This window comes from Crotalus tigris, unplaced genomic scaffold (genome assembly GCF_016545835.1).
Source record: "Crotalus tigris isolate CLP2741 ecotype Arizona unplaced genomic scaffold, ASM1654583v1 scf7180000017700.2314712, whole genome shotgun sequence".
NCBI lineage: Eukaryota > Metazoa > Chordata > Lepidosauria > Squamata > Viperidae > Crotalus > Crotalus tigris.
In genome coordinates, this window is record NW_024096576.1 from 309,771 (window position 1) to 336,605 (window position 26,835).

General features: G+C 38.1%; 1 protein-coding gene across 1 annotated transcript in view; it reads right to left on the reverse strand.

Annotated features, from left to right (window-relative positions):
• MAN2A1 (mannosidase alpha class 2A member 1) overlaps positions 1-12,656 on the reverse strand; it is a 51,151-nt gene extending 38,495 nt beyond the window's left edge. The window contains exons 1-3 of the mRNA XM_039338385.1: positions 12,034-12,656; positions 4,678-4,938; positions 834-978 (exon numbers count right to left, since the gene is read on the reverse strand). Of these exons, the coding sequence (XP_039194319.1) occupies positions 834-978; positions 4,678-4,938; positions 12,034-12,174 (547 nt within the window). The 5' untranslated portion in view covers positions 12,175-12,656. The remainder of the gene's footprint in view (positions 1-833; positions 979-4,677; positions 4,939-12,033) is intronic.
• Between the last annotated feature and the right edge of the window lie 14,179 nt (positions 12,657-26,835).

Consider the following 26,835-nt stretch of genomic DNA (forward strand, 5'->3'; position numbering starts at 1 on the left):
AATATAATGTGCAAAGAGGCTATTGTGTTATGTGAGACCATTTAAATAAGACTGAATTGATGAGGCAAAAGCCTGAATCTTGTATAAATCAAGTTTCAGGCTTAAGATATTGCACAGTATTTTTTTGGTTTTAGAATACTATTATTCCTGAATAGAAAAAGGCAATGAAATATCAAGTGAATAGTTCAAGGTTTTCACATCAAGATGTTAAGAATGTAGTTTGCCACTCTTTACTATAGAAAGTAGCAAGAATGAACATCCAGAAGAAATAACATAAAATCTTTTACGGTCTAGTAGAAAGTAAATACAATATTTTTACTTTAAAAATATTCCTCAAAATAAAATAAAGATATTTATTTAAAATAAAAAAGTCTTTTTGGCATTCACCCTTATTTGAGCCTACTGTTTGCCAAATGCCAAATTTACTGACTACTGCCTGGCAGCCAGTGCCCGCAAAACCATATTGTGCAATCTCTTTATTCCGAACTGTAAAATCCAGTCCAGTGGTTTGTTTGTTAGTGGTAGGCTGAAAGATTAAGGCAGATTAGTCTTGCAAACAGAAATTGTTGTGAATAACAGCTTAGTATGTCATTGGTCTCTTATTTTTGCTCATTTGGTTATTTCTGTACAATTTGTACTGAAATCTAGCCAGCTAGAGTGATTACTTGCTGATTCTGTAACCCATAAAGTATTTTTTAGTAATGGTGGAATCAAGGAAAATATATTAATAAAAAAGAACTATGACTATATGATGATAAAACATTATGTTTCATGGAGCTGAGGACACAAATATGATTGCCCCAAACATATTTTGAAGCTTTCTGAAATGTTACCTGGATCATTATGTGAGTGAGGTACAACAAAAACTTGAAGAGGTTTATCATCCCACTCATGTTCATCATAAGTGATGTCAAACCCTTGCTTCCAAACTCCACCATCTGGATTATCAAAAGGAAGAATGTCATAGACTTTCAGCATCTAAAATGCATAAAAAGAATAGACGATATATAAAATTAAGCGGCTGATGCACATAGTTCTGCAAGTACGGTTATGATCACTAATTTACTATGAAACAAAGTTCAAACAAATCATTGAGAGCCACTTTGATCTGGTAATTAATGACGCTATTAGAAATGAGGCAGCCATGAGTTCTAGCCTTGCCTTAGGCAAAAAGCTGACTGGGTAGCTTTGAGTCAGTCACCCTCTCTCAGGCCTAGGAAGCAAGCAAGAACAACCACAGATTTATCCAGGCAGTTCATTCAGCAAAGACCCTAAGGCAGGGGTAGGCAACCTTGGTTAAAAAAGCCAAGGTTGCCTACCCCTGCCCTAAGGCATGGATAAATTAGATAGATAGATAGATAGATAGATAGATAGATAGATAGATAGATAGATAGATAGATAGATAGATAGAGACAGACAGACAGACAGACAGACAGACAGACTCATTCCAAAGTTGTTTGAATATTCCAAAGAATACTCTTCATAGATTTTATATATTATTTGTCTAGATATCATAAATTAAACATTGTACATATGTGATTAGCCATAACAGTCTGAAATATACCACCCATCACCTTTTATAAACATACACACAATTTATATCCAACATTCTCATTGTTCAACTAATTCTTCCTACTACCATTAAAACACACACCACAAAGACACATATATATTTTGTGCACATAGAAATATTCAAGTATCACTTAACATAACATTATTGATCGTGAATAAATAATATTCAGCCTTTAATACAGGTTCAGTTAATCCATGTGTATTAAATTAAATCTGCTAATAACAGATGCAAAACAATCAGGTACTAAACAAATTCAAATTTTCATTGAAAGTCAAAACAATTTTAGTACAGTTTTTAATATTATTTTAATCTATGTCATTTAAAAAAAATAACTATTTTTTATTTGTTTTATAATTTGCAAATCACCCAGAGTCACCTTGTAGGGTTATGGGTGGCATGAAAATTTAATAAATAAAAATAAATTAATAAAAATGAATTACAAATAAAGTAAAGACAATACAAAGTTTCCACTTAAACTGTTAGACCAATACATAAGTCTACTGAGAAACAAAGTTCAGTTAAGTTTTCTGGCACTTGCCCTGAGCAAACAGGATTCTCCCTTTCTAACTTTTTAAGGATTTAATAAATTTTTTATCAGAAAACTTTAAGAATTTAGCTAATTCTTAGAAATTCTGATAAAAAAATTATTCCTAGGAAAAATACTACTGTTACTATTACTACTACTAGTAGTAGTAGGAACTAGAGATCAAATTGCCAACATATGCTGGATCGTGGAGAAAGCTAGGGAGTTCCAGAAAAACATCTACTTCTGCTTCATTGACTACACTAAAACACTTTGGTTGTGTGGATCACAACAAATTGTGGCACGTTCTTAAAGAGATGGGAGTATCAGACCATCTTGTCTCTTGAAAAACCTATATGTGGGTCAAGAAGCAAAAGTGAGAACTGGACATGGAACCACTGATTGATTCAAAATTGGGAAAGGAGTCCAGCAAGGCTGTATTCTGTCACCCTGCCTATTTAACTTATATGCAGAGCACATCATGAGAAAGGCAGGACTAGAGGAATCAAAAGTTGGAATTAAGATTGCCGGGAGAAGTATCAACAACCTAAGATATGCAGATGAGACCACTCTAATGGCAGAAAGTGAAGAGGAACTAAAGAGCTTCTTGATGTGGGTGAAGGAGAGTGCAAAAGTTGGCTTGAAACTCAACATTAAGAAAACCAAAATCATGGCAACTCAATTCCTGGCAAATAGATGGGGAAGAAATGGAGGTAGTGACAGATTTTATTTTCCTGGACTCCAAGATCACCGGAGATAGGGACTGCAGCCAAGAAATCAAAAGACACTTGATCCTGGAGAGGAAAGCTACGGCAAATCAAGACAGCATACTAAAAAGCAGAGACATCATCTGCCAATAAAAATGTGTATAGTCCAGGCCATGGTTTTCCCAGTTGCAATGTATGGCTGTGAAAGTTGGACCATAAGAAAGGCTGAGCATCAAAGAATTGAGGCCTTTGAACTATGGTGCTGGAGAAGACTCCTGTGAGTCCCTTGGACTGCAAGGTGTTCAAACTGGTTAGTCCTAGAAGAGATCAATCCCGACTGCTCTTTAGAAGGCCAGATGCTGAAGTTGAAACTCAAATACTTTGGCCACCTAATGAGGGAAGGACTCAATGGAGAAGAGCCTAATGCTGGGAAAGCCTGAGGGCAATAGAAGGGGATGACAGAGAATGAGGTGGCTGGATGGAGTAGGAGTGAGTTTAAATGGACTCCAGAAGATAGTAGAGGATAGGAAGGCCTGGAGGAACGTTGTCCATGGGGTCGCAATGGGTCAGACACAACTTCGCAACTAACAACAACAACAATTAAATACTCAAAGGCACGTGAACAGCTATTACATCTCACAATAAGAAGAAATTGAAGTTCCCCTGATACTCTGGAATCATAGTTGGCCAGGAATTTGAGGACACCACAAGAAAGAAGCTATTCTATTCCTTTTAATAATGAAGTCGTAGCACTGTCATCTACACACATTTCAGAAGTTGACAGCATTGCAATGAACTCCAATCACAGTATAAAGCACTTCAAATCATACAAATGCATATCCAAAGAAATCATTCTAGAAAATGCCTAATTATTTTAATTTGTTTAATCATGGGTGCTAAGTGTAAATATTCAGACAACCTGATACAAGGCCTCGCATTTCAATGAATTTGATTCAAAAGTATTTAAATAACTGCTCCTTCAAAAGTTTTGTACAGTAACAAATACTAGCCATCATATAAAACAGGGGTGTCAAACTGCCATCCTGTGGGCCAGACGCATCACGTAGAAGCCGCGCCCACCCCATTGCCAGCAATGGCAAAACAGTCCCGATATGTTGCGCGATGTCACGTTACATCGCGAGTTTGACATGTCTGATATAGAGCACGGTTGCCTAACTTGAGGCTCCTGGGTGATTGTAGCTATAAAGAGTTTCTCTGACCACAAATTTCAAAATTCTGTGACACGGTTTCTTATACTTTTGGAACAGAAACTGTATTATACTACTTTAACATTTAATATGGTGAACAGCAATATAATATAATAAGATTGCAGCTATAGAGGAAGCATTATTTTAAATTGTAATCTACAATTTTAAAAAAAGAGTTAAAATCACTCAGGCAAAAATATTGTAAAGAATTTTCTTTGAAAAAAATTAACATTTGTGCTTAAATACAATTTTTCCTTCACTAAAGATCAAATCTATCAAATAATAATATACAGTCATTCAATCTGAAAAGAATGTCCCAAATTATAATTTTAAAAAATCATTAAAACAGTAAGGGGGGAAAGTCTTTAGAAAATATACCCATTTTATAGTCATATAAACATATTACACATATTACAAATGAATATATTACTTTAAACAAAACATATAAATGAGTTAAACCATATTTTGCATATCATAACACATTTTCATGGCAATCCCAGTGATTTCAGTATCTGCATGTATGTTTGACCAACCTACCAATCAATTATTTCACAATTTAGAAATCCAAGTATAACTATCTGAAAGGCTACACAAAGATCTTTATATTTCTTCGGTAAAGGGTTAAAAATAATGAGGGATATTAGTTAATATTCAGCTGATTCTTACTTGAACATCTGAAGCTTGACTTCCAATTTTTGAAGCAAACTGACAATCTTCAGGCTCAATTGAAAGATATGCAGTGGCAAGAGGCAATACTTCTGAAAAATTTCTTTGATTAAAGTTTATCACTTCTGAACTATGTTGTCCATCTTTGACAGATTCACTCAAATTGATCACAGAATCCCTTATGTTTGAAATAATTTCATTATTTTCCGCCAGCAACCGTTCCAAGTGGTCTATTTTCTCTTGCAGTATTGAAAGCTGACCCTGTTGAAAAATACACAATTAGATATCCAAATATCCTTATAGTAGAAATATATTTATTTCTTCTCCCTGTTCTAAATATCATATCAAAGAGTATGTAATTATCATCAAATCAGTGTAAAAAACTTCCTCAGAAAAAAACAGTAAAGATTCTTTCATTCTTTAATTAAAGTGAATTCATATAGGATTTAATTTTTTCCTGTAAAAGAAAACATTTGTGGTGCTCTATTTTGCAGCAAACATAAAAAGACAACCACCTCTAATTTTCATTTTCCCAAATCCACTAATAGCTATGAATTCAAGAATAAGTTTTAAAATTGTCCCATCATTAAATGTTTATTCTAAATTTTATTATTATGGTATCTTAGTAGACTAGAATATGGCATTATTTATTAAGATAAGAATTAGTTATATTACAAAATATTGTTGAAATAGAAAAGCAAAAGGAATTATTAGCCCTTCAGAGAACACTTTTAGTTAAAAATTGCAGTCTAGATATGCTGAATTCAAAACATTTTATGGAGTAAGTGAACTATTGGTTTTAGTTTGAAATAAAAGATTAAACAATTTTAGCTTCTGAAGGTTTATCCATATTCTTATTTTTCCAGGAGGTAGATGCAAATTTCCTTGCTGATGCATTGTATCTCCTCACAGTCTTACTACTGTTACATGCATATTTTTGAAAGAATAATCCCCTATTATAACAACTGCTGTGGCACCTGCTGTATATAGGTAGCTCCACCTCCATAAAATAATTTTCTTTTCATTTAGTACATTTATTTGCAACCACAGGTTTCAGCAAGAATTAGATTATATTATTAACAGAATTAACAAAAACAACATAAGCCTTTTATATTTTCTTAGATTTTAAAACAGGCATGTACACTATATTTCCTGTCCCCACCCTATAAATTCTGAGCAGTAGCAATGTCCTTTCAACAACAGTATGTGCATGTAATGATGTAGTAGTTAAGGCATCAGGCTAGAAACCAAAAGACCATACGTTCTAGTCCTGCTTAGGTACAAAGCTAGTTGAGTGACCTTGGGCCAATCTCTCTCCTTTAGTCTGAGGAAGCAGGGAATGGCAAACCACTTTGGAAAAACCTTGTCAAGATAATTACAGGAGCTAAAATTAAGGGGGGGGCGGGACTGACTCAAAGGTACAAAAGAAAAAAAGTTAAAATAATAAATGATGTATTTGTTACACAGTCCTAAACAACTTGAAGGATTAGCTACAGAATGCATTATACCACCACAGTGCTACCTCAGTATTCGACTGCTTCAAAACTCATCAAATTTGGTACTTGACAGATTTTGACATGAAAATGTTTTTTGGATATTTGTCATTTCTTTATGTACGTAATAGGAAGAGGGAGATGGCTATGAGAACAGACAGAAAAGTCGCTGCAAAAGGAAGCGAGGGAACGGTTGTAGAGGATGAACAGGAAGATGGCCATGCTGGAAAGGTCGCTGACATAGAAAAAGGGACAGACAGGAAGTTCTTCCCAGCTGAAACAAAGCCACAGAGTTTGTTTGGCACTCATTTTTAGTACTTATTACACCTGCCAGAACCAATTAATGACAAGTATCAAGGTACCACTGTACTCTAAAATCTTCATTGGTTTCCTATTTAATTCCCAAATAATTTTATGTGGTTGGTATCCACAAAAACCTTAATATATAGTCAACTGTTACTTTTATCAAAATTCATTTATTTTTATTATCAAAAGTATTAAATCAAGGAACAAGGAACATATCAAAGATATTACATACATTTGGTAGCTCTATCTTGATATTCATACTTTCAAAGTATCTCAAGACAAGAGTTTCAGCTTTGCGAAAGTTGTTTTAAGGTCAGTACTGGCAATGTTGAATTATGCAGAGTATTTTTAAAAAAGTTTTGTCTTCAGGTTATATGTGCAATCAATAAAAATTTTGCAATTCTTGCATGCCAGAAGGCCAATACCCCTCTATATTATGCAAGTATATGCAAATTGAAACATGTTTATTCAGAAATCAGTCCCACAGTAATCAACACTCCCATAGCTACACTGAGCTGTATGGAAACACATACAAAGCACCTCTTTTCAATTCAATAAAGAAGCGATTTCTTTTGGTAGATTCATATAACTGATTTGTAAGATACTTCCAGCTGTCCCAGCAAGCATGTACATGCCCAATAGTTTCAATAAAAATCCCCAGCAATTTAGGAAGTAGCCACAAAAGCCTGCCAAAAAAAAAGATGTAGCACTGATTGAAAAGGAAATGTTTCTTGATACTATGAAGACTCACTTTCAGAGAATCTGCAGAGCCCTCTCTGATACAGGTTCTATGGACCAAAGTTTGTAACACAAATAATGGTAAGTGTATATGTGATGTAAAAAAATATAAGCAGAAATCCAAAGGTACTGTGAATGGAGAGCACATAGCACACAAACTATTAAGAAATTGGAATGACAGGAAAGCAAAAATGAATAATATACATCAGAGAAAAGCATTAATTCATAGATAAGCCCTTCATAAACAAAAGAAAGCCAATTCTTAGGCAATAAGGAAGGGTTATGCAGAAAGCCAAATTTCAATAAATATGATTTTCCACTTAAAAACAAAACCCCCAAATCATATCAAAGTTATTAATAACGGAACGGATTCTATGTTCCAATATTAGGCAAATCCAAATTTTCCATAATACCCTTCAGAACTGCTACTTATATTTGATGTGATTTTATTGCTCTTTTCTAAAATGTAAAATTGCAGGTATTTTTGGAGAGGAGAGGGTTTCAAATATGGCTTTTGTGTATATATAGATTGGGGAGATATTTTACAGGTTTGAGAGTTTATTTGCCATCTTTGCTTTTTGGAGAATCACCTCCAGAACATTACTCAAAGACCAAGTTTGGTCCTCAACTCCAAAAATTGAATTGAATTTGAATACCTTATTTGGCCAAGTATGATTAGACACACAAGGAATTTGTCTCCAACATAGTAGTATCAGTGTATATGCAAAACATCATCATCATCATCATCATCATCACAACAATAATACCAATTAAAGGGGGGAGTAAAGAATAAAGATAAATAATACTACAGCCACAGTACATGAGTAAGTAAGTATACATAGTTGAAAAGGTGCTCCAGGCCCCTCATCAAAATGACAGCAGTTTGGATTATTCTGTGACTGTGCCAGGATTGCTCATAAGAGCTACACATGTCCTGGGGATTCTTAGCAGCAACCAATACCCTACTCCTATGGTTGGTTCTTTGTTCACTCTTTTTAGATACTCATTTCTCCCTCAGCTCTGTCACAATCTGTACCACAGTCCCCTATCTATTTCTTCCTTAGTAGAAAGAAAGAACTGTCTTAAATTCAGTGATACCATCTTTGCAGATAAACACATTTTAATTCAACCTCTCACCATACACAGTAAGTACAGTTTTAATTTTAAGTGTTGCCAATTTTGTACCCATACACCTTTTGCAGATAGAAACCTGTCTTCGAATGGAAAAAATCCCCTAACACTGAACAAGTTTAATAATGGCAACTCTTAGAAGTAAGACTTGTTTGGACAAGAATTTCATTAACAAGAGCACTGAGTCCAGATCACAGGAAGTTAACTGTTCCACTGATTCTACCCTGATCAGATCCTATTTGGAATACTGTCTCTGGTTCTAGGCACCACATATCAAAAAGCATAGTGACAAACTGGATCTTTTAAAAATATTGGAATGGAGAAGAAACTAGTAAATTGGGTAATTATATATAGCAGTTGCAGATCTCAAAAAATAAAGTGACCATGTAATATTCCATTCAGATGACAAAGTAGAGGTTATTCAAAATAGTGAAGATTATTTAAGTTTACTTCACTTTTATTAAATTAATCAAGGCTTTAACACATTCTAATAAATATATATCCAATCCCACTAAAAATTCTAAGTACAAGTAATATCAAGATAAAAACATTTTGCAGTATACTGAGTACAGTAACTTTTTGGTACCCTTAATTACAATGCAAAATTAACAGTATGATAAGTCATTAGAGTTAAATGTTACCCTTGCAAAAAATAATTTCCCTTTTTAAAAAACTGTGTATCATCCTTCAAAGTATCTATAGCAATATGGCCTATGTGCTTCTGTTCCTAATGAAAAACACTGCATTTATAATTTGTTACCTTACAACCCAGACAACATCAAGACATCTACCATGTATATTGTCTGTGAATGCAAGCTGGAATTCTGCCTTGATCTACTGCTCTGAATCAGAATGTGCCTCCAGGCAAGTTTACAGCCTGCATGAAACCTAAGCCATTGTGAGGCCTGTGTCAGGGAGATAACTGAAATCTACAGCTGCACAGTTCTGCCAAATAGAGATTCCTGGATGTTTTGTTTATATCCGTTTCTCAGCAAGCTTAAGCATCTGCCTATCATATTATCCACAGGCAAATACTAAGCTAGAAATTTTAGCTTCTTTTATTGCTCTGGCTGTACTTAATGTTTTCTTGCTTTAAGCAATCATACTAACTTTTGGGTTAAGTAAGCAACAATGTTCCAATTCTAGCTAGGCACTGCATATAAATGCTTTTATTTGGCCTGCCATCCAATTATCTCTCTGAGATAAATAATAATGGATAAGAAAGGAGAACATGCAGACTTCAGTACCCTAACTGGATCTTTTAACTGAAAATTCTATCTATGACAGGAAGAGTTCCTATTACACTCTCAACAGATGGCAGCACTTATTGGTGTTACAATGTTTTAGGGTAGAATTAGTTACAGCTGTAAAACTGTTAACAGTAAATACTCATGATTTCCAGTATCAAGTAACAGATCTTTCAAAATAGAAAACAAAGATACTTCCCATCCAAAAATCAGCTGAATCTTTTTGTTTCCAAACTTTTTTTTTTACAGAACTTCAATTCACATGTATTCTATTGCAAAAATACAATAAAATACAAAAAAATTCTAAAACGTTACTGTAAAGCACTAAACTGTGAAACCTATCAATTTATAGCTCACATATTTGACTTATTTTTAAAACAGCTGTATTACCTAAATGAGTACATAAGCTCTGACAGTGATAGCTTATCTTTTTAATGAACACACCTTATTAAATGTTCTTCTACAATACATTGTTTGAATTTAATGTATTTTGTTTTTATATAAACCACTTTGAGATGCTTTAAATAGGAAGCAATACATATTAAATAAATTGCTAGGTTCTTGTCTTCTAAAAGAAAGATTCCTTTAAAACCCCTCAGCCACGGACCGGTGGGGGTGTCTGCGGCCTGTCAGAAACAGGACTGCACAAGCGGCAGGTGAGTGAGCAAAACTTCAAAGCACCAGCTCTAGGTTGCACGCAAAATCATCCTCCCCCCCATTGGAAGACAGCTTTTTCTTCCGAAACCAGTTCCTGGTGCCAGAAATGTTGGGGGGGTCGAGGCGCTGCTTTACATCACAGCATGAAAGCCCACCAAGTGGCTTTGGGCCAGTCACTCTCTTTCAATTCAACTCACTTCATAGGGTTGTTGTGAGAAAAACAGGAGGAAAAAGAAATATGCTAACCACCTTGAGTTATTTATAAAAGAATTTTTAAAAATCTAAAATAAACCTAAATAAATAGGGATTTGTAATTTTAAAACCAAAAAATTAGTCAAGACCATGAATATTCCTCTGCATAATATATTTCGTACTGTATAATTTGCTAAATAGTCCAGAATCTGGCAGTTCTAAATAATATTTATAGTGCAATGCTTTATTTGTCCTAGTTGGAAGTATACCAGATGTATCAGACTTGGTTCAAAAGCAAGCAGACCTAGCATTACATATTTTTAAAAAATGTAGAAACTCAATGCCGTAAATTACACCTTTCCCTCTCCTAACATAGGGAGTATTTCTAAACCACACCAATGTTAATTGGTAGAATTAGCCACAACAACCCTATTTTCATTCACAGAACAAAACAGTTATAGAAAAGCACTAAACTTTCATACTTTATTAACTTCTTAGCTGCAAATAAATAATTATCAGAGTGATGCAGTGGTTGTAACATTCAACTTTCACTGAGCTCCTGAGTTCAGGTTTAGGGCTGGGCCAATCTTCCACACAGGCTGCTCAAAGAATTCAGGGCGAGCCCCCAACGTACCTTAAACTACAGTTATGTGCCAAACCACATTTGGCTGGGTTTATTCACTAAACCCATTAATCCAGAAATATGGTTTACCAGCCATATTTGGATATTATACTGTGCCATAAAGAATGTAATCTTTTTGTTAGGAAGAGGTTATTCCACTATCCACAGTCAAAGTAAGAACATGAAAAGAAAACAAAACTGAGCAGTTATACTCCGGGAAGTTATACTCCGGGAACAGTGGTGAAACTCTTTTAACAGTCAAACTTACACTTCCCATACTTAAACGAAGTTCCATGTCAGAGTCATGGGAGAAAAGAGCACCTGATAAGCAGCTGACTTATATTTTTGAGAGCCAACATCCTATCCTTGCCTACGGTTCACCCTTTTCCTACAGGGCACCAGAGTGATCCCTCTCTGGAAATCCCACACTGAGTCTTCATCCGTGGTCACTACTGGAGATGTACCAAAAGGCAATTCATAGGCATAGGGTCCCGGATTAGGTAAGTATGTTCTTTAAAATCCGGTTGCAAGACTGGACTCCGGCTCATGTGAAATCTATCCAGTACAACTACGATTGTGCTTCCATTTAAAATCTGCTAAAAGGGGGCTGCTCGGCCAAGCGCGCTCTCCCCCAATTAAACTGAAATAGTCAAGATTCAGCTAGGAAGAAAGCTTAGCTTCTTTACATCCCAGCAAGCCTGTTTTAATGGAAGGGCTTGAGGTTCTTCGCCGTTTTCTTTCTCCCCGGATCCGAGGCGAGGGGACTCCCCACCCCCCACTCCGGACTTCCTTTCTGAAGATATGCCTACTCTGAGTCATCCGCACCACTTTCTCCCCCTTACAGACGGAGCGCTCTGCATTTTCTCCCTTCCCCGAACCGTCCCCGCTTGCCAGATAAGCTTCCCTCCCGTCCCACCAAGCCGCCCCTTCTTTAACCATCCCGCTCCGCGGCGGCTCCCGTCTCGCTCACCTGAGGGAAGGAGCCTTCCCGGCGGTGGTTCTTGGGGTTGTCCAGGTGGCCCCGATCCAGCATCAGATAGAGGGAGAAGATCACCACACAGAAGATCGCGCTGCCAAATATCGTAAACTGCCGGCTTAGCTTCATGACCATCCTACGCGAGGCGAAAAACCACGCGAAGAGATCAGCCCGAGGCTCCGACGCGCACCAGCCCAACGTCAGCGGTTGCTCCAACGATCAAGTTCTGGGCACGCTGGTGAAAAGTCCCGGCCCCGCTGCTTACCCGGCGGGTGACTGGAAGGACGAAAGTTCCTCCAGGGCCCGGACAGTTGCAAGCGGGGCCGGGACAAAGAAGGGGTCGCCCGAACCCGTCTCTAAATGCCGCCGCCGTACTCCGCTCCGTTCCCGTTCGAGGCGAGCTAGACGGCTAAACCTCGACCACGAAAAAAAGCCCGCTGTAGATCCCGCCCGGGAGTTTCCGGAAAGGGCGCGGACGCTACTCGAGCTTCGTCGGAGCGGATGGAGAGGGGCCCGCCGAGGGAAATCGACCGGGCTTGCGACACACCAAAACCCCGGCCGCCAACTCGGCCACGCCAGCTTCCCTCGCCTCCCCCGGAGCAGGACTGGCAGCAAGGAGCAAGCATCGGCTCCACAAACCCACAAGGCGGCGCGAGGAAGGAAGTGGGGAGGAGCCTAGTCCGTCCTTCCCCGCCCTCCCGTCGCGTAGCAACAGCAACCGCGGCTATGGCTGCAACCTTAGACTAGAATCGCTGCGCGTCCCGGCTGACCGGCGGCGAGGCTAGGCGGTCCAGGGAGGGAGCCGAGGGGCGACGGCGTTTCGCCCACTGGCGAGCGCTGGCTCTGCGATTAGACCCGACTCCCCCCCCCCCCCAATGCTCTTTATCTGGAGCGCGGGGTGCGCTGAGGACTATATTCCCTTCGCTTTCCTATACGGGCGCCGCTGCTTCGCTCGATTTCCCTTTTTGTGTGTGTGTTTCGACTAGAACACGCGCCTACCCAGCTCAGGATGCTTTTATGAGGAAGCGGGTCCCGCCGCACTCGAGAGGGCTGGCATAGCGACTCTTGGGCATGGGCGGGCGAAATCAAGGAAGGAAGGAAGGAGTTTGGCAAACGTGTCGGGCGAGAGAAAGCCCCTTTTGTACACTGGAAAGGCTGGGAAGGGAGCAGCTGCTGCGGCTACAATTTCTATGGATTTTTCCAGCTGTTACTACTTTCGAGTTTGCACGGCAGATGTGGGCGGCGCAGAGGCCCGGCATTTCTCGTCTATTTTCAGGCTAGAAAAAAGTGTCCCCTTAACGCCTGATGTTTCCATCTACTCGCCTTTTATCAAGCAGTGGACACAAATTGGTGTGTTTTCTTTTTTTAAAAAACAAACAAAACCCATCATTCTATATTTGACTTGCTTGACATATTCCTCAGTGACTGCTTATAGCTAGAAGAGAAGGCCTTGCTTGTTCATTCCAGCCCCACTTTCTAAATTGTCTTTATTTAAAAGGTAAGGATAGGCCTGCTGAAGCAAGCCAAATCCCACCTTGGTCTATTATTTTGTTTCCCACAGTGGCTAGCTAGAAACCTCTGGGGTGCTTCCTGCCTTTTATTCCCCTACTTGGGATATTTGGAAACTGAATTTTGAAAAGTAGTAGCCCTGATAGACTCTTCTTCCATGAATGTATCAAATCACTGTAGCAGTCATCATCACATTTTATGGTAATAAATTCTGATTAATTGGGCTGTGCAAAGAAATTACTTTGTACCTAAAGTGGTATTCAAGCTAGCATAATTGGAAGACCTCTGCCTTAGTGCTTTGAGAGGAGTAAAAATCTTTCTGCCCACCTTTTGCAATTAATGATTTATACAGCTTGATCATGCCTCCTTCAGATAACTTTTTTCTCACTATAAGTCCATAACTTGTGGTTGTTTTTTTTGTGCTTTGGAAAATCAATACCAAGGAATTGTTCAGTCTTTCTGCAGACAGTTAACTTCACAAGGCTTCTTCAGTACTGAAGGGATTTTTTTTGCAATATTTGTAGTCTACATAAAATTCGGATTCATGGGGGGTTGATTGGTGATTGAAGGTTTCCTAAGAAGTGATTATAATTTAGTTGTTTACAAATGTCTGCAGCAAATGTATTAATATCTTGGTATTAATCTCCCAAGGCCGAGCAACAAAGTGGGCACGTCACCTGGGCTATCTCTGTTGCAAGAATCTCTCTCTCTCTCTCTCTCTCTCTCTCACACACACACACACACACACACACAGTATTCAGAATCTCTGTTCATTTTGCTTGTACTCTTACTGTTTTCTTAGAAGACTCACTACCATCAATAAGATTCCAAAGTAGGGATGAAAGATTTTAGTTTAGGTATATTTAATCAAAAACAAATCCTTAGGCGGATACAGGAATTATTTCAAGAAGAGTTGCTCCAAAATATATATTCCAATGACAAAGCATTTGTACTCAATGCTTGCTAATGTAAACATAATTTTTGCTCCTGTCAAACCTTTTCTGAAGTTATACATGAATTTTGTCTAATTTATCTACTTATAGCTTTATCATGTTCAGCTAGACCTTTGGTAATGATGGCAGTTGGGACCAGGATTGCCGTTGCTAAGCAATGCAGTCATAAAGTATGGCCTCACATAACCACATAACAATGGCAGTCTTGGCAATCTTGGTTGCCGTTGTAACCCCAAGATGCCCAGGTCATTAAGCAGGAAGTAGTGGGAGTCCCAGATAAGAATCATGGGGTGACTGTCACAAGAAAGTAGAAGGGCCAATGTAGGCTGTGCATGAGTACAGAGGCATCTGGGGAAACAAAGAACAGTGAAGCATAGGGAGACTGAGGAAAAAAGGCTGTGACTTCATAAAAATGCAGGTCAATTGGGAAACTGAATATGGCTCCACATGAATGTAGGGAGGCTGGGGGAAGCAGGGGGTGGCTGTTGATTTGCACTGACTTTTGCTTATGGGAAGCTGGCAGGGAAGGTCATAAATGGCAATCAGATGACTGTGGGACACTGCAGCCATTGTAAGCGCAAGCTGATTGACAGGTGTTTGAATCATGATCTCATGACCATGGAGGTGACATGATGGCCAGAACTTCCAGGACGTATAAGAACCACTCATTCAGTGCCATCACAACTTTGAATGGTTGTTAAGTGAGTGGTCAGTAAGTGAGGACTACTTGTATTGATGTTTTCAGAGTCTCTCTTGAAAGTCTAATGGTGAAATGTGATACACATTCTTACTTGTAATGTTTGCAGTAAAATTAACTCCATTATAAATACACTGAAGCCTTTTTGTAGATACAGTTTGACTGAACTCCAGGGTAGAATTGCTGTATCTGCCATCTAAACTCAAACTCAGCATTGTATACAGTAGTTGTACAACCCCTTGCTTTGAACTTCTCAACCACCCCAGTTACCATTCTATCGTTGGTAGGTGCCTTCTCCTCTGTTTTCTAAAAATTGAAATAATAGGTCAAAAACATAAACAAGTGTTACCACATTGGGGAAAATTTGTCTAAGATAATTTCTGGGTTTGAGGCAAGCAAGGATTTCCTAGAGATTTCCTAGAGATTATAACTACCGTATTTTCCGGCGTAAAAGACGACTTTCTAAAGCATGCAAATTGTCTCCGAAGTAGGGGGTCGTCTTATACGCCAGAAAATATGGTAGTTTCCAGTACATAAGTCAACTTTTTAAGCATGCAAATCGTCTCCGATGTCAGGGGTCATCTTATATGCCGAGTCGCCTTATACGTCGGAAAATACGGTAGTCCTCACAAATTGCCTCATTTAGTGACATTCAAAATTACAATGATATTTAAAAAAAGCTTTACAAATGACACACATTTATGACTATTGTAACCTCCCACAGCCATGTGATTTTCATTTGCATGCTTCCCAACCACCTTCTAACGAGCAACTCTATACAAATCATGCTTCCATTAATGTAATGCTTTAATATAGTTTTTTGTTATTTTTCCATCACTCAAGAGTTAGGAAATTCTTTTACAGATCATTTTGACTTAGATAGATAAAACAATGTCACTAGCTGAGTTCCAAATCAGCGGAATGCTAAGCACACTTACTGTTAGAAAGGCTAAGACTGCATAAACATGCTAAGGACTTCATTGCTTACTAAATCCAGGAAATTGTACATGGAGGCTAGTCAGGTACAACCACATTCCAAATATACTTAGTTGCTTCAGAAACTGGATAGCAACTGCATTAACCAATATTGTACAGAACTCTTCTGAATCTGAGAGAAGTCCACTTGGCTCCACATAGTTTATGGGTAAATATCAAGTGGTTTGAAACTGCTGAAATAAACATGTTACTATTGTACAATACTTTCCCCTGAATTTTTTGCATCAGAAAATACAAGGCTCTCTTCCTTCTGTATGTGTCACGTTTGAGGTAAAGTTCTGCAGTGGGAAATTTCAACATTGAAATGTCAACATTGCATAGTGTTTCTTATCAAGGTAAATAGATTGATGGAAGATCTGAAAAGGGAGCACAACAGCAAAGAACTAACAGGCTAGATTCTTAAAACTGTAGATTTTCTAAGTTTTTAGAATGAAAGCCCAACATTCATGGTTTGATAATTTGGCATTCCCAGAACTTGTTTATTTCTCGATCCTTCACTTGGAAACCTGCTTTTCTTCTAATAAGGCCACTTCTGTTACTACTACTCTTGCTAAAAATGCAGCCTTGCATTCTAAAATTTGAGCAAGTTTTTTGCTAATTCAGGTTTGCTTATGATTACAGTCAACAAGTTAAAGTTGTTTCTTGGCTACAAGAGTTTGTACTTACATCATATAGTATAAAGGGATAATCTGACACTTTGCACTAAGCCACGAATCATTGAATGAACCACAGTTGTCTGAATACAAACATGAAGTTCTAATCCATGATTATGGGTTTGTACACATAGTGCTGTCAGCCAATAGTGATTAAGGCTCCAAGTTAGAAAGCAGGAGACCGTGAGTTCAAGTTCCACCTCAGCCATGAAGGCCAGCTGGATAATTTTGGGCCGGTCATTCTCTCTCAGCTCAACCCACCTCATAAGTTTGTTGCTGTGGAGAAAATAAGAGGAAGGTGTGTTGGACATTTTCAATGTTTTGAGTTATTTGTATAAATAATAAAATCAGGAAATAAATAAAATGTAAGCAGTTTTTTCTAGCTCTCACAATTTGAATGCTGCTGAAAAGATATACTGTTCTTGAACGATAGCTTTCAGGGATGTTAGCAATTAGTTTGATTATAATTTTTACATAATTCATTGTGATTTATGCTATAAATCACAAAATCGTTATTAGGCATTTATAGCATATTTAGCAAGCCAATAGCTTAATTACTGCATGGGAGGCCAGCTTGCAACTATACAGGCAACATTAACATGAAACTAAAAGAGATACTTGTGCTGACAGCATACATGTCTTGAAACTAAATTGCCAATTAGAGTGACTTGGGAAGTTTCCTTTGCCCTCTGAGATTTAGGGTTGCAATATCACCTGCACATAATAGTTTGTTCTTCTTGCTTTGGTTTTTTTGAATTTTTACTTTTTTTTAAAAAAAAAGGCAAAATAAAATCACTTTTAAAATTTAAATGTCCTTGACTTTACATCAGATATTTTAATGTATGGTATACAAAATAATTAACCATAACATATCATACTGGAATAATTTTGGCAGCACAATACATTTTGCATAATTTGTGTTGGTTTTTATTTAATCCTTACTAAAATTCAAAGTAATATTAAATAAATAATAATAATAATAATAATAATAATAATAATAATAGTAGTAGCAAAGTTGGAAGGGACCTTGGAGGTCATGTAGTCCAACCCTCTGCTCCGGCAGGAAACCCTATACCATTTCGGACAAATGGCTGTCCTTAAAAACTTCCAGTGTTGGAGCATTCACCGCTTCTGGAGGCAGGTTGTTCCACTGGTTAATTGTTCTAACTGTCAGGAGGTTTCTCCTTAGTTTTAGGTTGCTTCTCTCCTTTTACTGCTATCAGGATGCTTTTGCAATGAAGTGGAAATAAAATCTACAGAAGATAGTACAGCATAAGATAGACTTTTAGAAAAATATTTTATTCCTTGAATACCACTAATATTTCACTGTACCCCTGATATTTTAATTACAAATAGCTAATTGTCAAATAATATAATGAAAGGGTAAAGCAAGGCCTCTAGTACCCATTTTCTTTGTTTTTCTATCCTAGCTTGGGACTGCTGAATAGATTTAAAATAAATATGATGCTAGTAGTTCTCATTGAACAACTTCTCATTCAGCAACCATTTGAAGTTACAATGGTGCTAAACATGAGGAACTTATGATAGTCCTCATAGTTGCAGTCATTGCAGCATCCCCATGTCACAAGATGCAATTCAGGCACTTGGCAGCCAGCTTGCAATTATGACAGTTGCAGTTATGACAGTTGAGGTATTATGAGGTTATACTCTTTCCGACTGCCTCCTATATATTTCCTGCTACATACTAAATCATACATCACATGTACATTAAAATTAGGAGATAATTTTTTCAAGGTGTATCAGTTAATATTAATCAACTAATTGCACATGCTCAGTTGTCTGAGTTCTGGGCCCCTTTTTTATGACTTCTTAGAAAAATAGGTTCTTTCCTGTTTTCTCATTCAGTGAATTTTCCCTGGCTAACCCTTTCCTCTTACAATGGCTTTTACAGCTTGTGTTCTTCCTTTCCCACTCTAAGGCCCAGCTAAATTTTTCCTACATGTTTATCTTACATCTTCCCTTTATGCTACCCTTTCCTGGTTCCTATCGTGGGTTTTGGTAAGCTTGTTTGTCCAGGCAGTATGTTTCCACTGCAGCAAATTGAATTTTTTTTTCAATATTAACATTTTGAAGACCATTCACTTATTCCTATCAGGACATAATAGGATTAACCCACCACCATAAGAATACCAGAAGAGCACAATCAGACTCAGGTCAAAGTTCATGCCATAGGAACAACTACAAACAAGAAGGTATAAAAACCCACCACTCCGTACTACATGTGGTTAATTTTCCCAGAGCCATCTTTCTGTCTGGCTCTCCTCTTCAATAAACTCCAACCTTCTTTCTAAAGCAGTTTCCATTTTGTTTATTCCCAGCTTGGACTGGACCCTGATGAAGATTTTTCTTTCAACAATTTGGCACCTAGGATGGGACTCCAAGCTAACCAATGGACTGAGACTGGTAAGCCCCATCTTGCTGGCAGCAGACCTCTTGTGTCTGTGGATGGGTTTCCCAGGCCCTACCCATGTGGAGTGAGGGTAGTAAAGGGAGTTTTGAGTTTGAGCTCAAGGGCTGCTTTGGAAAGAAGGTAAAATTAAAATTTTAATTTTAAAGCCCAGGGGAGCGAGGGAAATGGGTGTATATCTGTGTGTGTGAATGAGAAGACCTTTTTCCCAATCACAGTTGGATTTTTCTCCCTCTGGCCTTTCCTAACCACAGAAAGGATCTGTTCAAGTAACAGACTTTGGAAAGCATAGGGGTTTGGCCAGAGCGCAGGACTTTTTGTTAGGGAAAAGGGAGAGGCTGTGTGAAAATGGAATGGAAAAGTGAATGAGAGAATTGGATTTGGGCAACCAGCTCGTAAGGCCCTGTAAGCAAAACCTGGACAGAAGGTACACATACTCACTGCTAGAATAGAGCAGTAGGTCCTCCCGGATTGTTTTCTTTTTGATCCGAAAACCATGGAAAAGGCTGTTGGAAGGAGGTGTCCATACTCATTGTGAAGGGGCAGTAGGTCCTCTCGAACCCCTTTTTGGTTTGAAAACCGTTGGCGGAGTTCCCTTGAAGGAGGTTCCCATACTCTGCTAGGGAACCAGAGTCCTGCCAGACCTTTTTTTTTTTTTAATTGGTCTGAAAACTGACAGGCAGAGGCAGCAGGTTTTGGCCACAAGGGAAGACCCAGCTAAGCCATTTGAACCCCATCTGAAGGGGAACATGGGAGACAGTAGCTCAAGAGTCAGGCTCGGAACTCCCCTTAGAGATTTGTTGATGGCGTGCAACAAGAGGCAAGTGCCTGTCCTAGCCGGTATGAAGAAAAAATGATAAAGGGATATTTGTGAAGAATGCGCTTTGCTCAGGACTTTGCTGGGAAACCAGTTTGGCTAAATAAAGGTACTTAAAAGGAAAAGGAAAATAAAATATAGGAACAGTGATTTCTCTCTCTCTCTCTCTTTCTATGCAACCACATGATATGTTTAAGATTTGTGCCTTCCCTAATTTGAGTTAACTGATATTTATGGTGGGTATGACCAGGATGTATAAAAGTAAGAGTTCTGTTTCCTTATCTGGTCTCTTTTCCTTGTCTTTGTGTGTGTATGTGTGTCAAAGTCTTTGTGTGTGAAGTAAATGTAACTGTTGGGTTACTCTAATCCAAAGAGAAAATAATTTTAAAATTCTGCTTAAAAGAAGAGAAATATGTTCTTTTTTTCCTTTCTCTCTATGTACTTTTAGGAACAGCCAAAAGTTAACAGGAGGGAATGTTTTGAGTTCATCTGCTGGAGAAGTTTCACTCTTGCATTTACTGTATGTGTTTAAGTGGGTTTTATCTGTCTATTTAACATCTGTAATGTTAACCTTAATGCCTTTTCAGACTCTGCTTGCAGGCTACCCCCCCCCCATCTATTCCATTTCTTATCTTTTGTTCTCCATGCCTTTGTCTGATCAGCACTGTCTCTTCTGGGAGAGTCCACCCAGAAAAGGGTGAGAGGACCTTGTTCTCATATCTTTCAATCCTGTACAGATGACCCCCACAACCTTTGGAAGCAGAGCACACTGACCCAGATACTGCCTCCATTCATTTGAGCCATGGAATTGGGTTTGAATCCAGCCATCCACTAGAAAGTCACCATGCAACCAGAGTGGAACAGATTTTCCCAAGTCCTACCATCCCCCCAAATGCCTGTGAAAGCTGCAAAGGAAGGAATGAGTCCTGGAGCCATTGGCCCTCACATGAAGCCTCAGAAGACAACTGGAAAGACTATGGGGGGAGGGCAAAAACTCATTGTAAGGTTTTCTTTCTTGCCTCATTTGTATTGTAATAAGCCATTTATGGAGGGATGGCATTTGGGAATAGTTGCCACAGCAAGTATTGAACACCTTGTCTGGTGGGAGGAAAATTCATCCAGGATGCTTGTATTGCCTATTTTTTATGAGTAGCTACACACGCGTGCGCGCGCGCGCACACACACACACACACACACACACCATTCAGAATCACACTGAGTCTATCCCCTTCACCTACCTTCAGTAAAGCTCCCCAGTCTGATTCTTGCAGTGTGGCACTAAAGCTTTGCATGCACAACTTCCTGCAAATTCCAAGGGGGAGGGAACCAGGCCCCCTCAGGCGATTTGCAATTCATATCTAAGGCAGGTTCTGGAAGTAAGCAACCCTTGAAAATGGGCAACTAATGGTTATGTACTGAAACAAAACATGGCTGTGAACAGTTTTGAGGGAAGGGCAGACCTGACTGAAAGCCCAAAGTGGCATCAAACATCTAAAATAATTTGTTCAGAATATTGGACACTATACATTTCTTTTCCACCTGATAGAACTTTTGCCCTGACTTTTAGATCTCCATGGGTTGGAAGCTCCCCTTTGGGAGCCACTGCAAGGATCTTTTTCTGCTGCCTCTATTAGTGCCTTCCCTTTTTGTATTAAGAGTTTAAAAGCTTGTTTATCAAGTCTCCCTCACCAGTAAAAGTCTGTCACTCACACTCTTATGGCACAAAGGGGGGATTTTGGGAAGTCAGCCCCCCCCCAAGAAAGAAATATTTTTGGGAATATTAAAAGGCAGAATATTATATTTCCCCAAGGATCTTAAAGGCAGAACCCCCCCCCCCCCAAGTCTCTCTGCCCCAAATAGAAACTAGGTCTGCAGAAATGCAAATGTGACAATCTTGTCAGAAAGATTGGAGCCAGGAAGCTTGGATTAGAAAGACAAAGATCTCTAGAATCAACAATCCCTCACACCAAAAAAATCCAACAGTCATCAGCCACAGCCCCAGGGAAGCAGGATATGACCTTTGGGACATAATAGGATTAACCCATCACTATCAGAAATACCAGAAAGGCACACTCAGACTCAGGTCAAAGTTCATGCCACAGGAACAACTCCAAACAAAAGCTCAGGAAGGTATAAAAACCCACCACTGCCTGCTACATGTGATCAGCTTTCCCAGAGCCATCTTTCTGTCTGGCTCTCCTCTTCAATAAATCACAACCTTCTTTCTAAAGCAGTCTCCATTTTGTTTATTCCCAGCTTGAACTGGACCCTGATGAAGATTTTTCTTTCAACACAGCAAAGACCATAGTATATACAAATATATTAGCCTGAACTGAAAAGAGTACATTTAGTTGCTAAGCAACTTTATGAGTTAATAGCATGAAAAGTGCAATAATTTCTTGTCAGAGTTGGGAGTTGTAATTATGCAAACAAGTATGAGAAGGAAGAGATTAATATCATGTCTCAATTACAAGATGTGAAAATGCAAGTAAAGCTTTAGTTTATAGTCCATATCATTTCTGTGTAGAAGAGGAAAACAAGTTTCTAAGAAACATACTGGTAGATTAAACATTGTTAACTCCTTTAGTAATAATTCTTTGCAATAATGCCTGTCTGAAACATTTTGGCAAATCGATCATAAATCCTCTTATCAAAGTTTGACTTGGCTAAAAATTCTGAAACTCGGCTCAGATTACAATATTTTCTACAGACAAGATTGAAGTCACACATAGTATCTAATTTCCCACTGCTAGTGCTAAGAGTTTAACTCACAGCTTCTTCTTCTGGTTCTTCCGAATTAATGGGTAGCTGATGGAAAACTTGGTATACATCTATATAACAACTACCTTTAATCAAAGTGACATTTCCCACTAAAATTCTGATTCTTGCTCCAATTGTTTGTGTGTGTGTGTGTGTGTGTGTGTGCGTGCGTGTGTGCGTGCATCTTAAACTTTTAAAGTTTTAACAAAGGAAGACTCAGGTGCTGTACTGCATGACCTTTATAATATATATGGATCCCACATGTTGTTATTGATTGCGAAGTTGTGTCCGACCCATCGCAACCCCATGGACAACGTTCCTCCAGGTCTTCCTGTCCTCTACCATCTTCGCTGTCCTCTACCATCTTCGGATCCCACATAGGCATTCATAAAAATAAAACAATGGGTGACTACAGAAAATAAAACTGAGTTGGTAGAGCTGAGTCAATAGAGACTATGGATATTATATATCTTTAGATACAGGTAGTCATCAACTTACGTTTGTTCAGTGGCTATTTGAAATTACGATAGTGCTGAATGAAAGGACTTATGACTCCTGCTCAAAGTTCTGACTATTGTAGTGCCTCTGCACTTACTTCATAAATATTCAGGTGATTGACAGTGTGCCCATCCTTATGATTGTGTGAGTGTTGCAACTGCCCACCCATCACCATGATCCAGAATGCCTCAGCTAGCTAGGCTCACTGGCATGCAGAAATCGGTTGCAGGCCAGAAGGCACGTGAGCCTCCTCCTTTCCCCCCCTCCCCCATTCCAGAGAGTCCTGGGCCTTTTCCCTGCCCTTCTATGCCAGGTCAATGTACCTTTCTCTGCAGCTCCTGACAGGCATGCCCAGCCAATGCAAGGAATCACTGTCTGATTTCCTAGGTTTGGTTGCAAGTCATTGCATTGGCTGGATGCACCTGTCAGCAGTTTCAGGAAAAGGGAAAGGTAAGTGGATGCTGAGCTTTCCCCCTGATAGACATGCCCAGCTGATGCGACAATGACTTACAATCCAAATTCCAGGCCCATCTGTGGTCATAAGTCAAGGACTACCTTTAAATGGCTGTTGTATTATACCTCTCTCAGAACTACTTTGTGAGACTGGTCATTTTATTCTTTTAGGATTTTTAGTGTGCTTCTTTGATCAAAGGACCTTATCACCTTAGTCTTTGGATAATGAAGTATCAAAATTCAGGATCTCTTTCTTCTGGCATGCCACAGAAGTCTGTCCAGCAAGGCTTGGAAAGGGAATTTTTAAGCCTTTTCCCTCCTTTTGGTTTTTGAGAGAAGTCAAGAATGAAAGTGAAAATTCAAGCCATTTTAGAACCTAACCACTACTTTTCCTTATCCTACCCCAGAAAAAGGGCATTTTTTTGGTGTCTTCTTAAATCAGGTTTTAAGATTGGGCATAAGACTGGGATGCCTATTTGAAAGGTGTTTTTGCTGGGCTGCCAAACTTGTTTCTTTCACAAGAGAAAATGGGGATGCGTCAGCTTGCTGTTTGCTTTCTGCCTGCAGAAGACAATTTATTTATAGATCTCTGCATAGTTTAAAACATTGACTTTCTGTAGTTCAAACTACACAAAACCTCCATAAATGGGAAAGGCCCCCACTACTGTCAATTGTGCCAAATAAATAGAAGTGAGAATCAAGGACAACAATTTGCTAACTTCTTTTTTTTTTTTTTATTAAAAGTTTTATAAATTTTACAAAAAAGGAAAAATAATACAAAACAAGAGACAACATATACAGAAAAATAAAACTAAACAATACATATATTAAAAAAAAAAAAAAACCATCCCCCATCCCTCCCAAAAAAAAAACCCCTCCCTTCCCCCCCCCCCTGAGCTTCCCAGAGCAGAATATAGGCTTAAAAAATAAAAATAAAAATTAAATTAAAAACTTTATATTTATATATGTAAAAAAATTATCTATAATATATATGAAAATAAAACTTATGAAAAAACTATATAATATTTTTGTATACCCAATCTAAATTGTATAAATTTTATCCATTTATCCCAAACAGCAAAAAACTTCTCTTGCGTTTGTTGCTTTAAGAAAGCCGAAATCTTTGCCATTTCTGCCAGATAAGCTACTTTAAGAAACCATTCCTGCAATGTAGGCAAAGATTCCTTCTTCCAGTATTGTCCTACTAACAGCCTAGCGGCTGTGATCAAGTTTAACATCAATACAACCTCCTTTGTATCACAATCTGTAACAATACCTAACAAAAATAATTGCGGAGTAAATTTTACCCTCCTTCTAAAAATTCTCTGGATATTCCACCATATTTTAATCCAAAATGCTTTTATCTCTCTGCATGACCACCAAATATGATAATAGGAAGCCTCCTTATAACCACATCTCCAACATTTGGGTTGCACGTCAGGATACATATAAGACATTTTTTGTGGATCAAGGTGCCATCTATAAAACATTTTATAAAAATTCTCCCTTAAGTTCTGTGCTTGAGTAAATTTGACATTTCTCACCCAAATAGTTTCCCAGGTGTCCAATGAAACTGGCTCACCAAAATTCTGCGCCCATCTAATCATACAATCTTTAATTAGTTCCGTTTCTGAGTCCAATTCAACTAAAACCCCATAAATTCTCTTAATGTGGGTTTGTCTTTGATCCTTCAGTTGCTTAATAAGATTTTCATCTTCTCTAAGAAAACCCACCTTACAATCCATCTTCCATCTATCTAGTAGTTGCCTATATTGGAACCAAGAATAAGTAAAATTTTCTTGTGCTAATTCTTCCCGTGATTTTAATTGCCAGTTTTGTCCATCCCATTTAAGTAACTGTCTATAAGACACCATATCCATTTTAACCCCTCTTTTTATTCCTTCTATCGCATGCCAAGGTATAGCCCATAATGGTACTTTAAAATCACTTTTATAATATTTTCTCCAAATCCTAAGTAAAGAAATTCTTAAAATATGAGATTTAAAAGCCCAATCTATTTTTTTATTAAATATTAAATAGGCATGCCACCCATAAAGTAAATCCCATCCCTCTAAGTAAAGTATCTCAGAATTTGTCAAATTTACCCAATCACTAATTAATGTTAAAACCACCGCATCATAATATAATTTCAAATTTGGTACCTTAAGTCCACCCCTCTCACGGAAGTCTTGCATAATTTTAAACTTAACCCTTGGTTTTTTCCCTGCCCAAATAAATTTGTTGAGACCCTTCTGCCACTCATTTAAATTAATCTCATTTTTCAAAATTGGTAACATTTGAAACAAAAAAAGAAACTTGGGTAGAATATTCATTTTTATCACTGCAATTCTTCCCATGAGGGATAATTGCAACTTTTCCCAATTCTTCAAGTCCTTCTGTACCCTGACCCACAACCTTTCATAATTATTTTTAAATAATTTTGCATTAGAAACAGACAGCATCACCCCCAAATATTTTACCTTATTAACAATCTCAAAACCCGTCAAGTTGACCAAAATCTGCTTCTCCTGACTCGACATATTTTTAGGTAAAATTTTAGTCTTATTTACATTAATCTTAAAACCCGAAACCAAACCATAATGATGAATCAACTGTAATAAGTTTACTACAGAATAATCAGGTTGCGACAAAGTAACAACCAAGTCATCCGCAAAAGCTCTCAACTTATATTCTTTTTTATTAACATATATTCCTTTAATTTCCTGAGACTCTCGAATTTTGATCAATAATATTTCCAATGTTAAAACAAACAACAATGGCGATAAAGGACACCCCTGTCTAGTACCTTTCTCTATTGTAAAAACCTCCGACAAACCTCCATTAACAATAAGTTGTGCCGTTTGTTTTTGATATATTACCGTAAGGGCTTGTAATATCTTTTCACCAAAATTCATTTCTTCCATTACTCTTAACATAAAATGCCAATTCAATTGATCAAATGCTTTTTCAGCATCTAAAAATATGAGCCCTGCAGGAACTTGGTTGTTCTTGTCTAAATATTCTAGTAAATT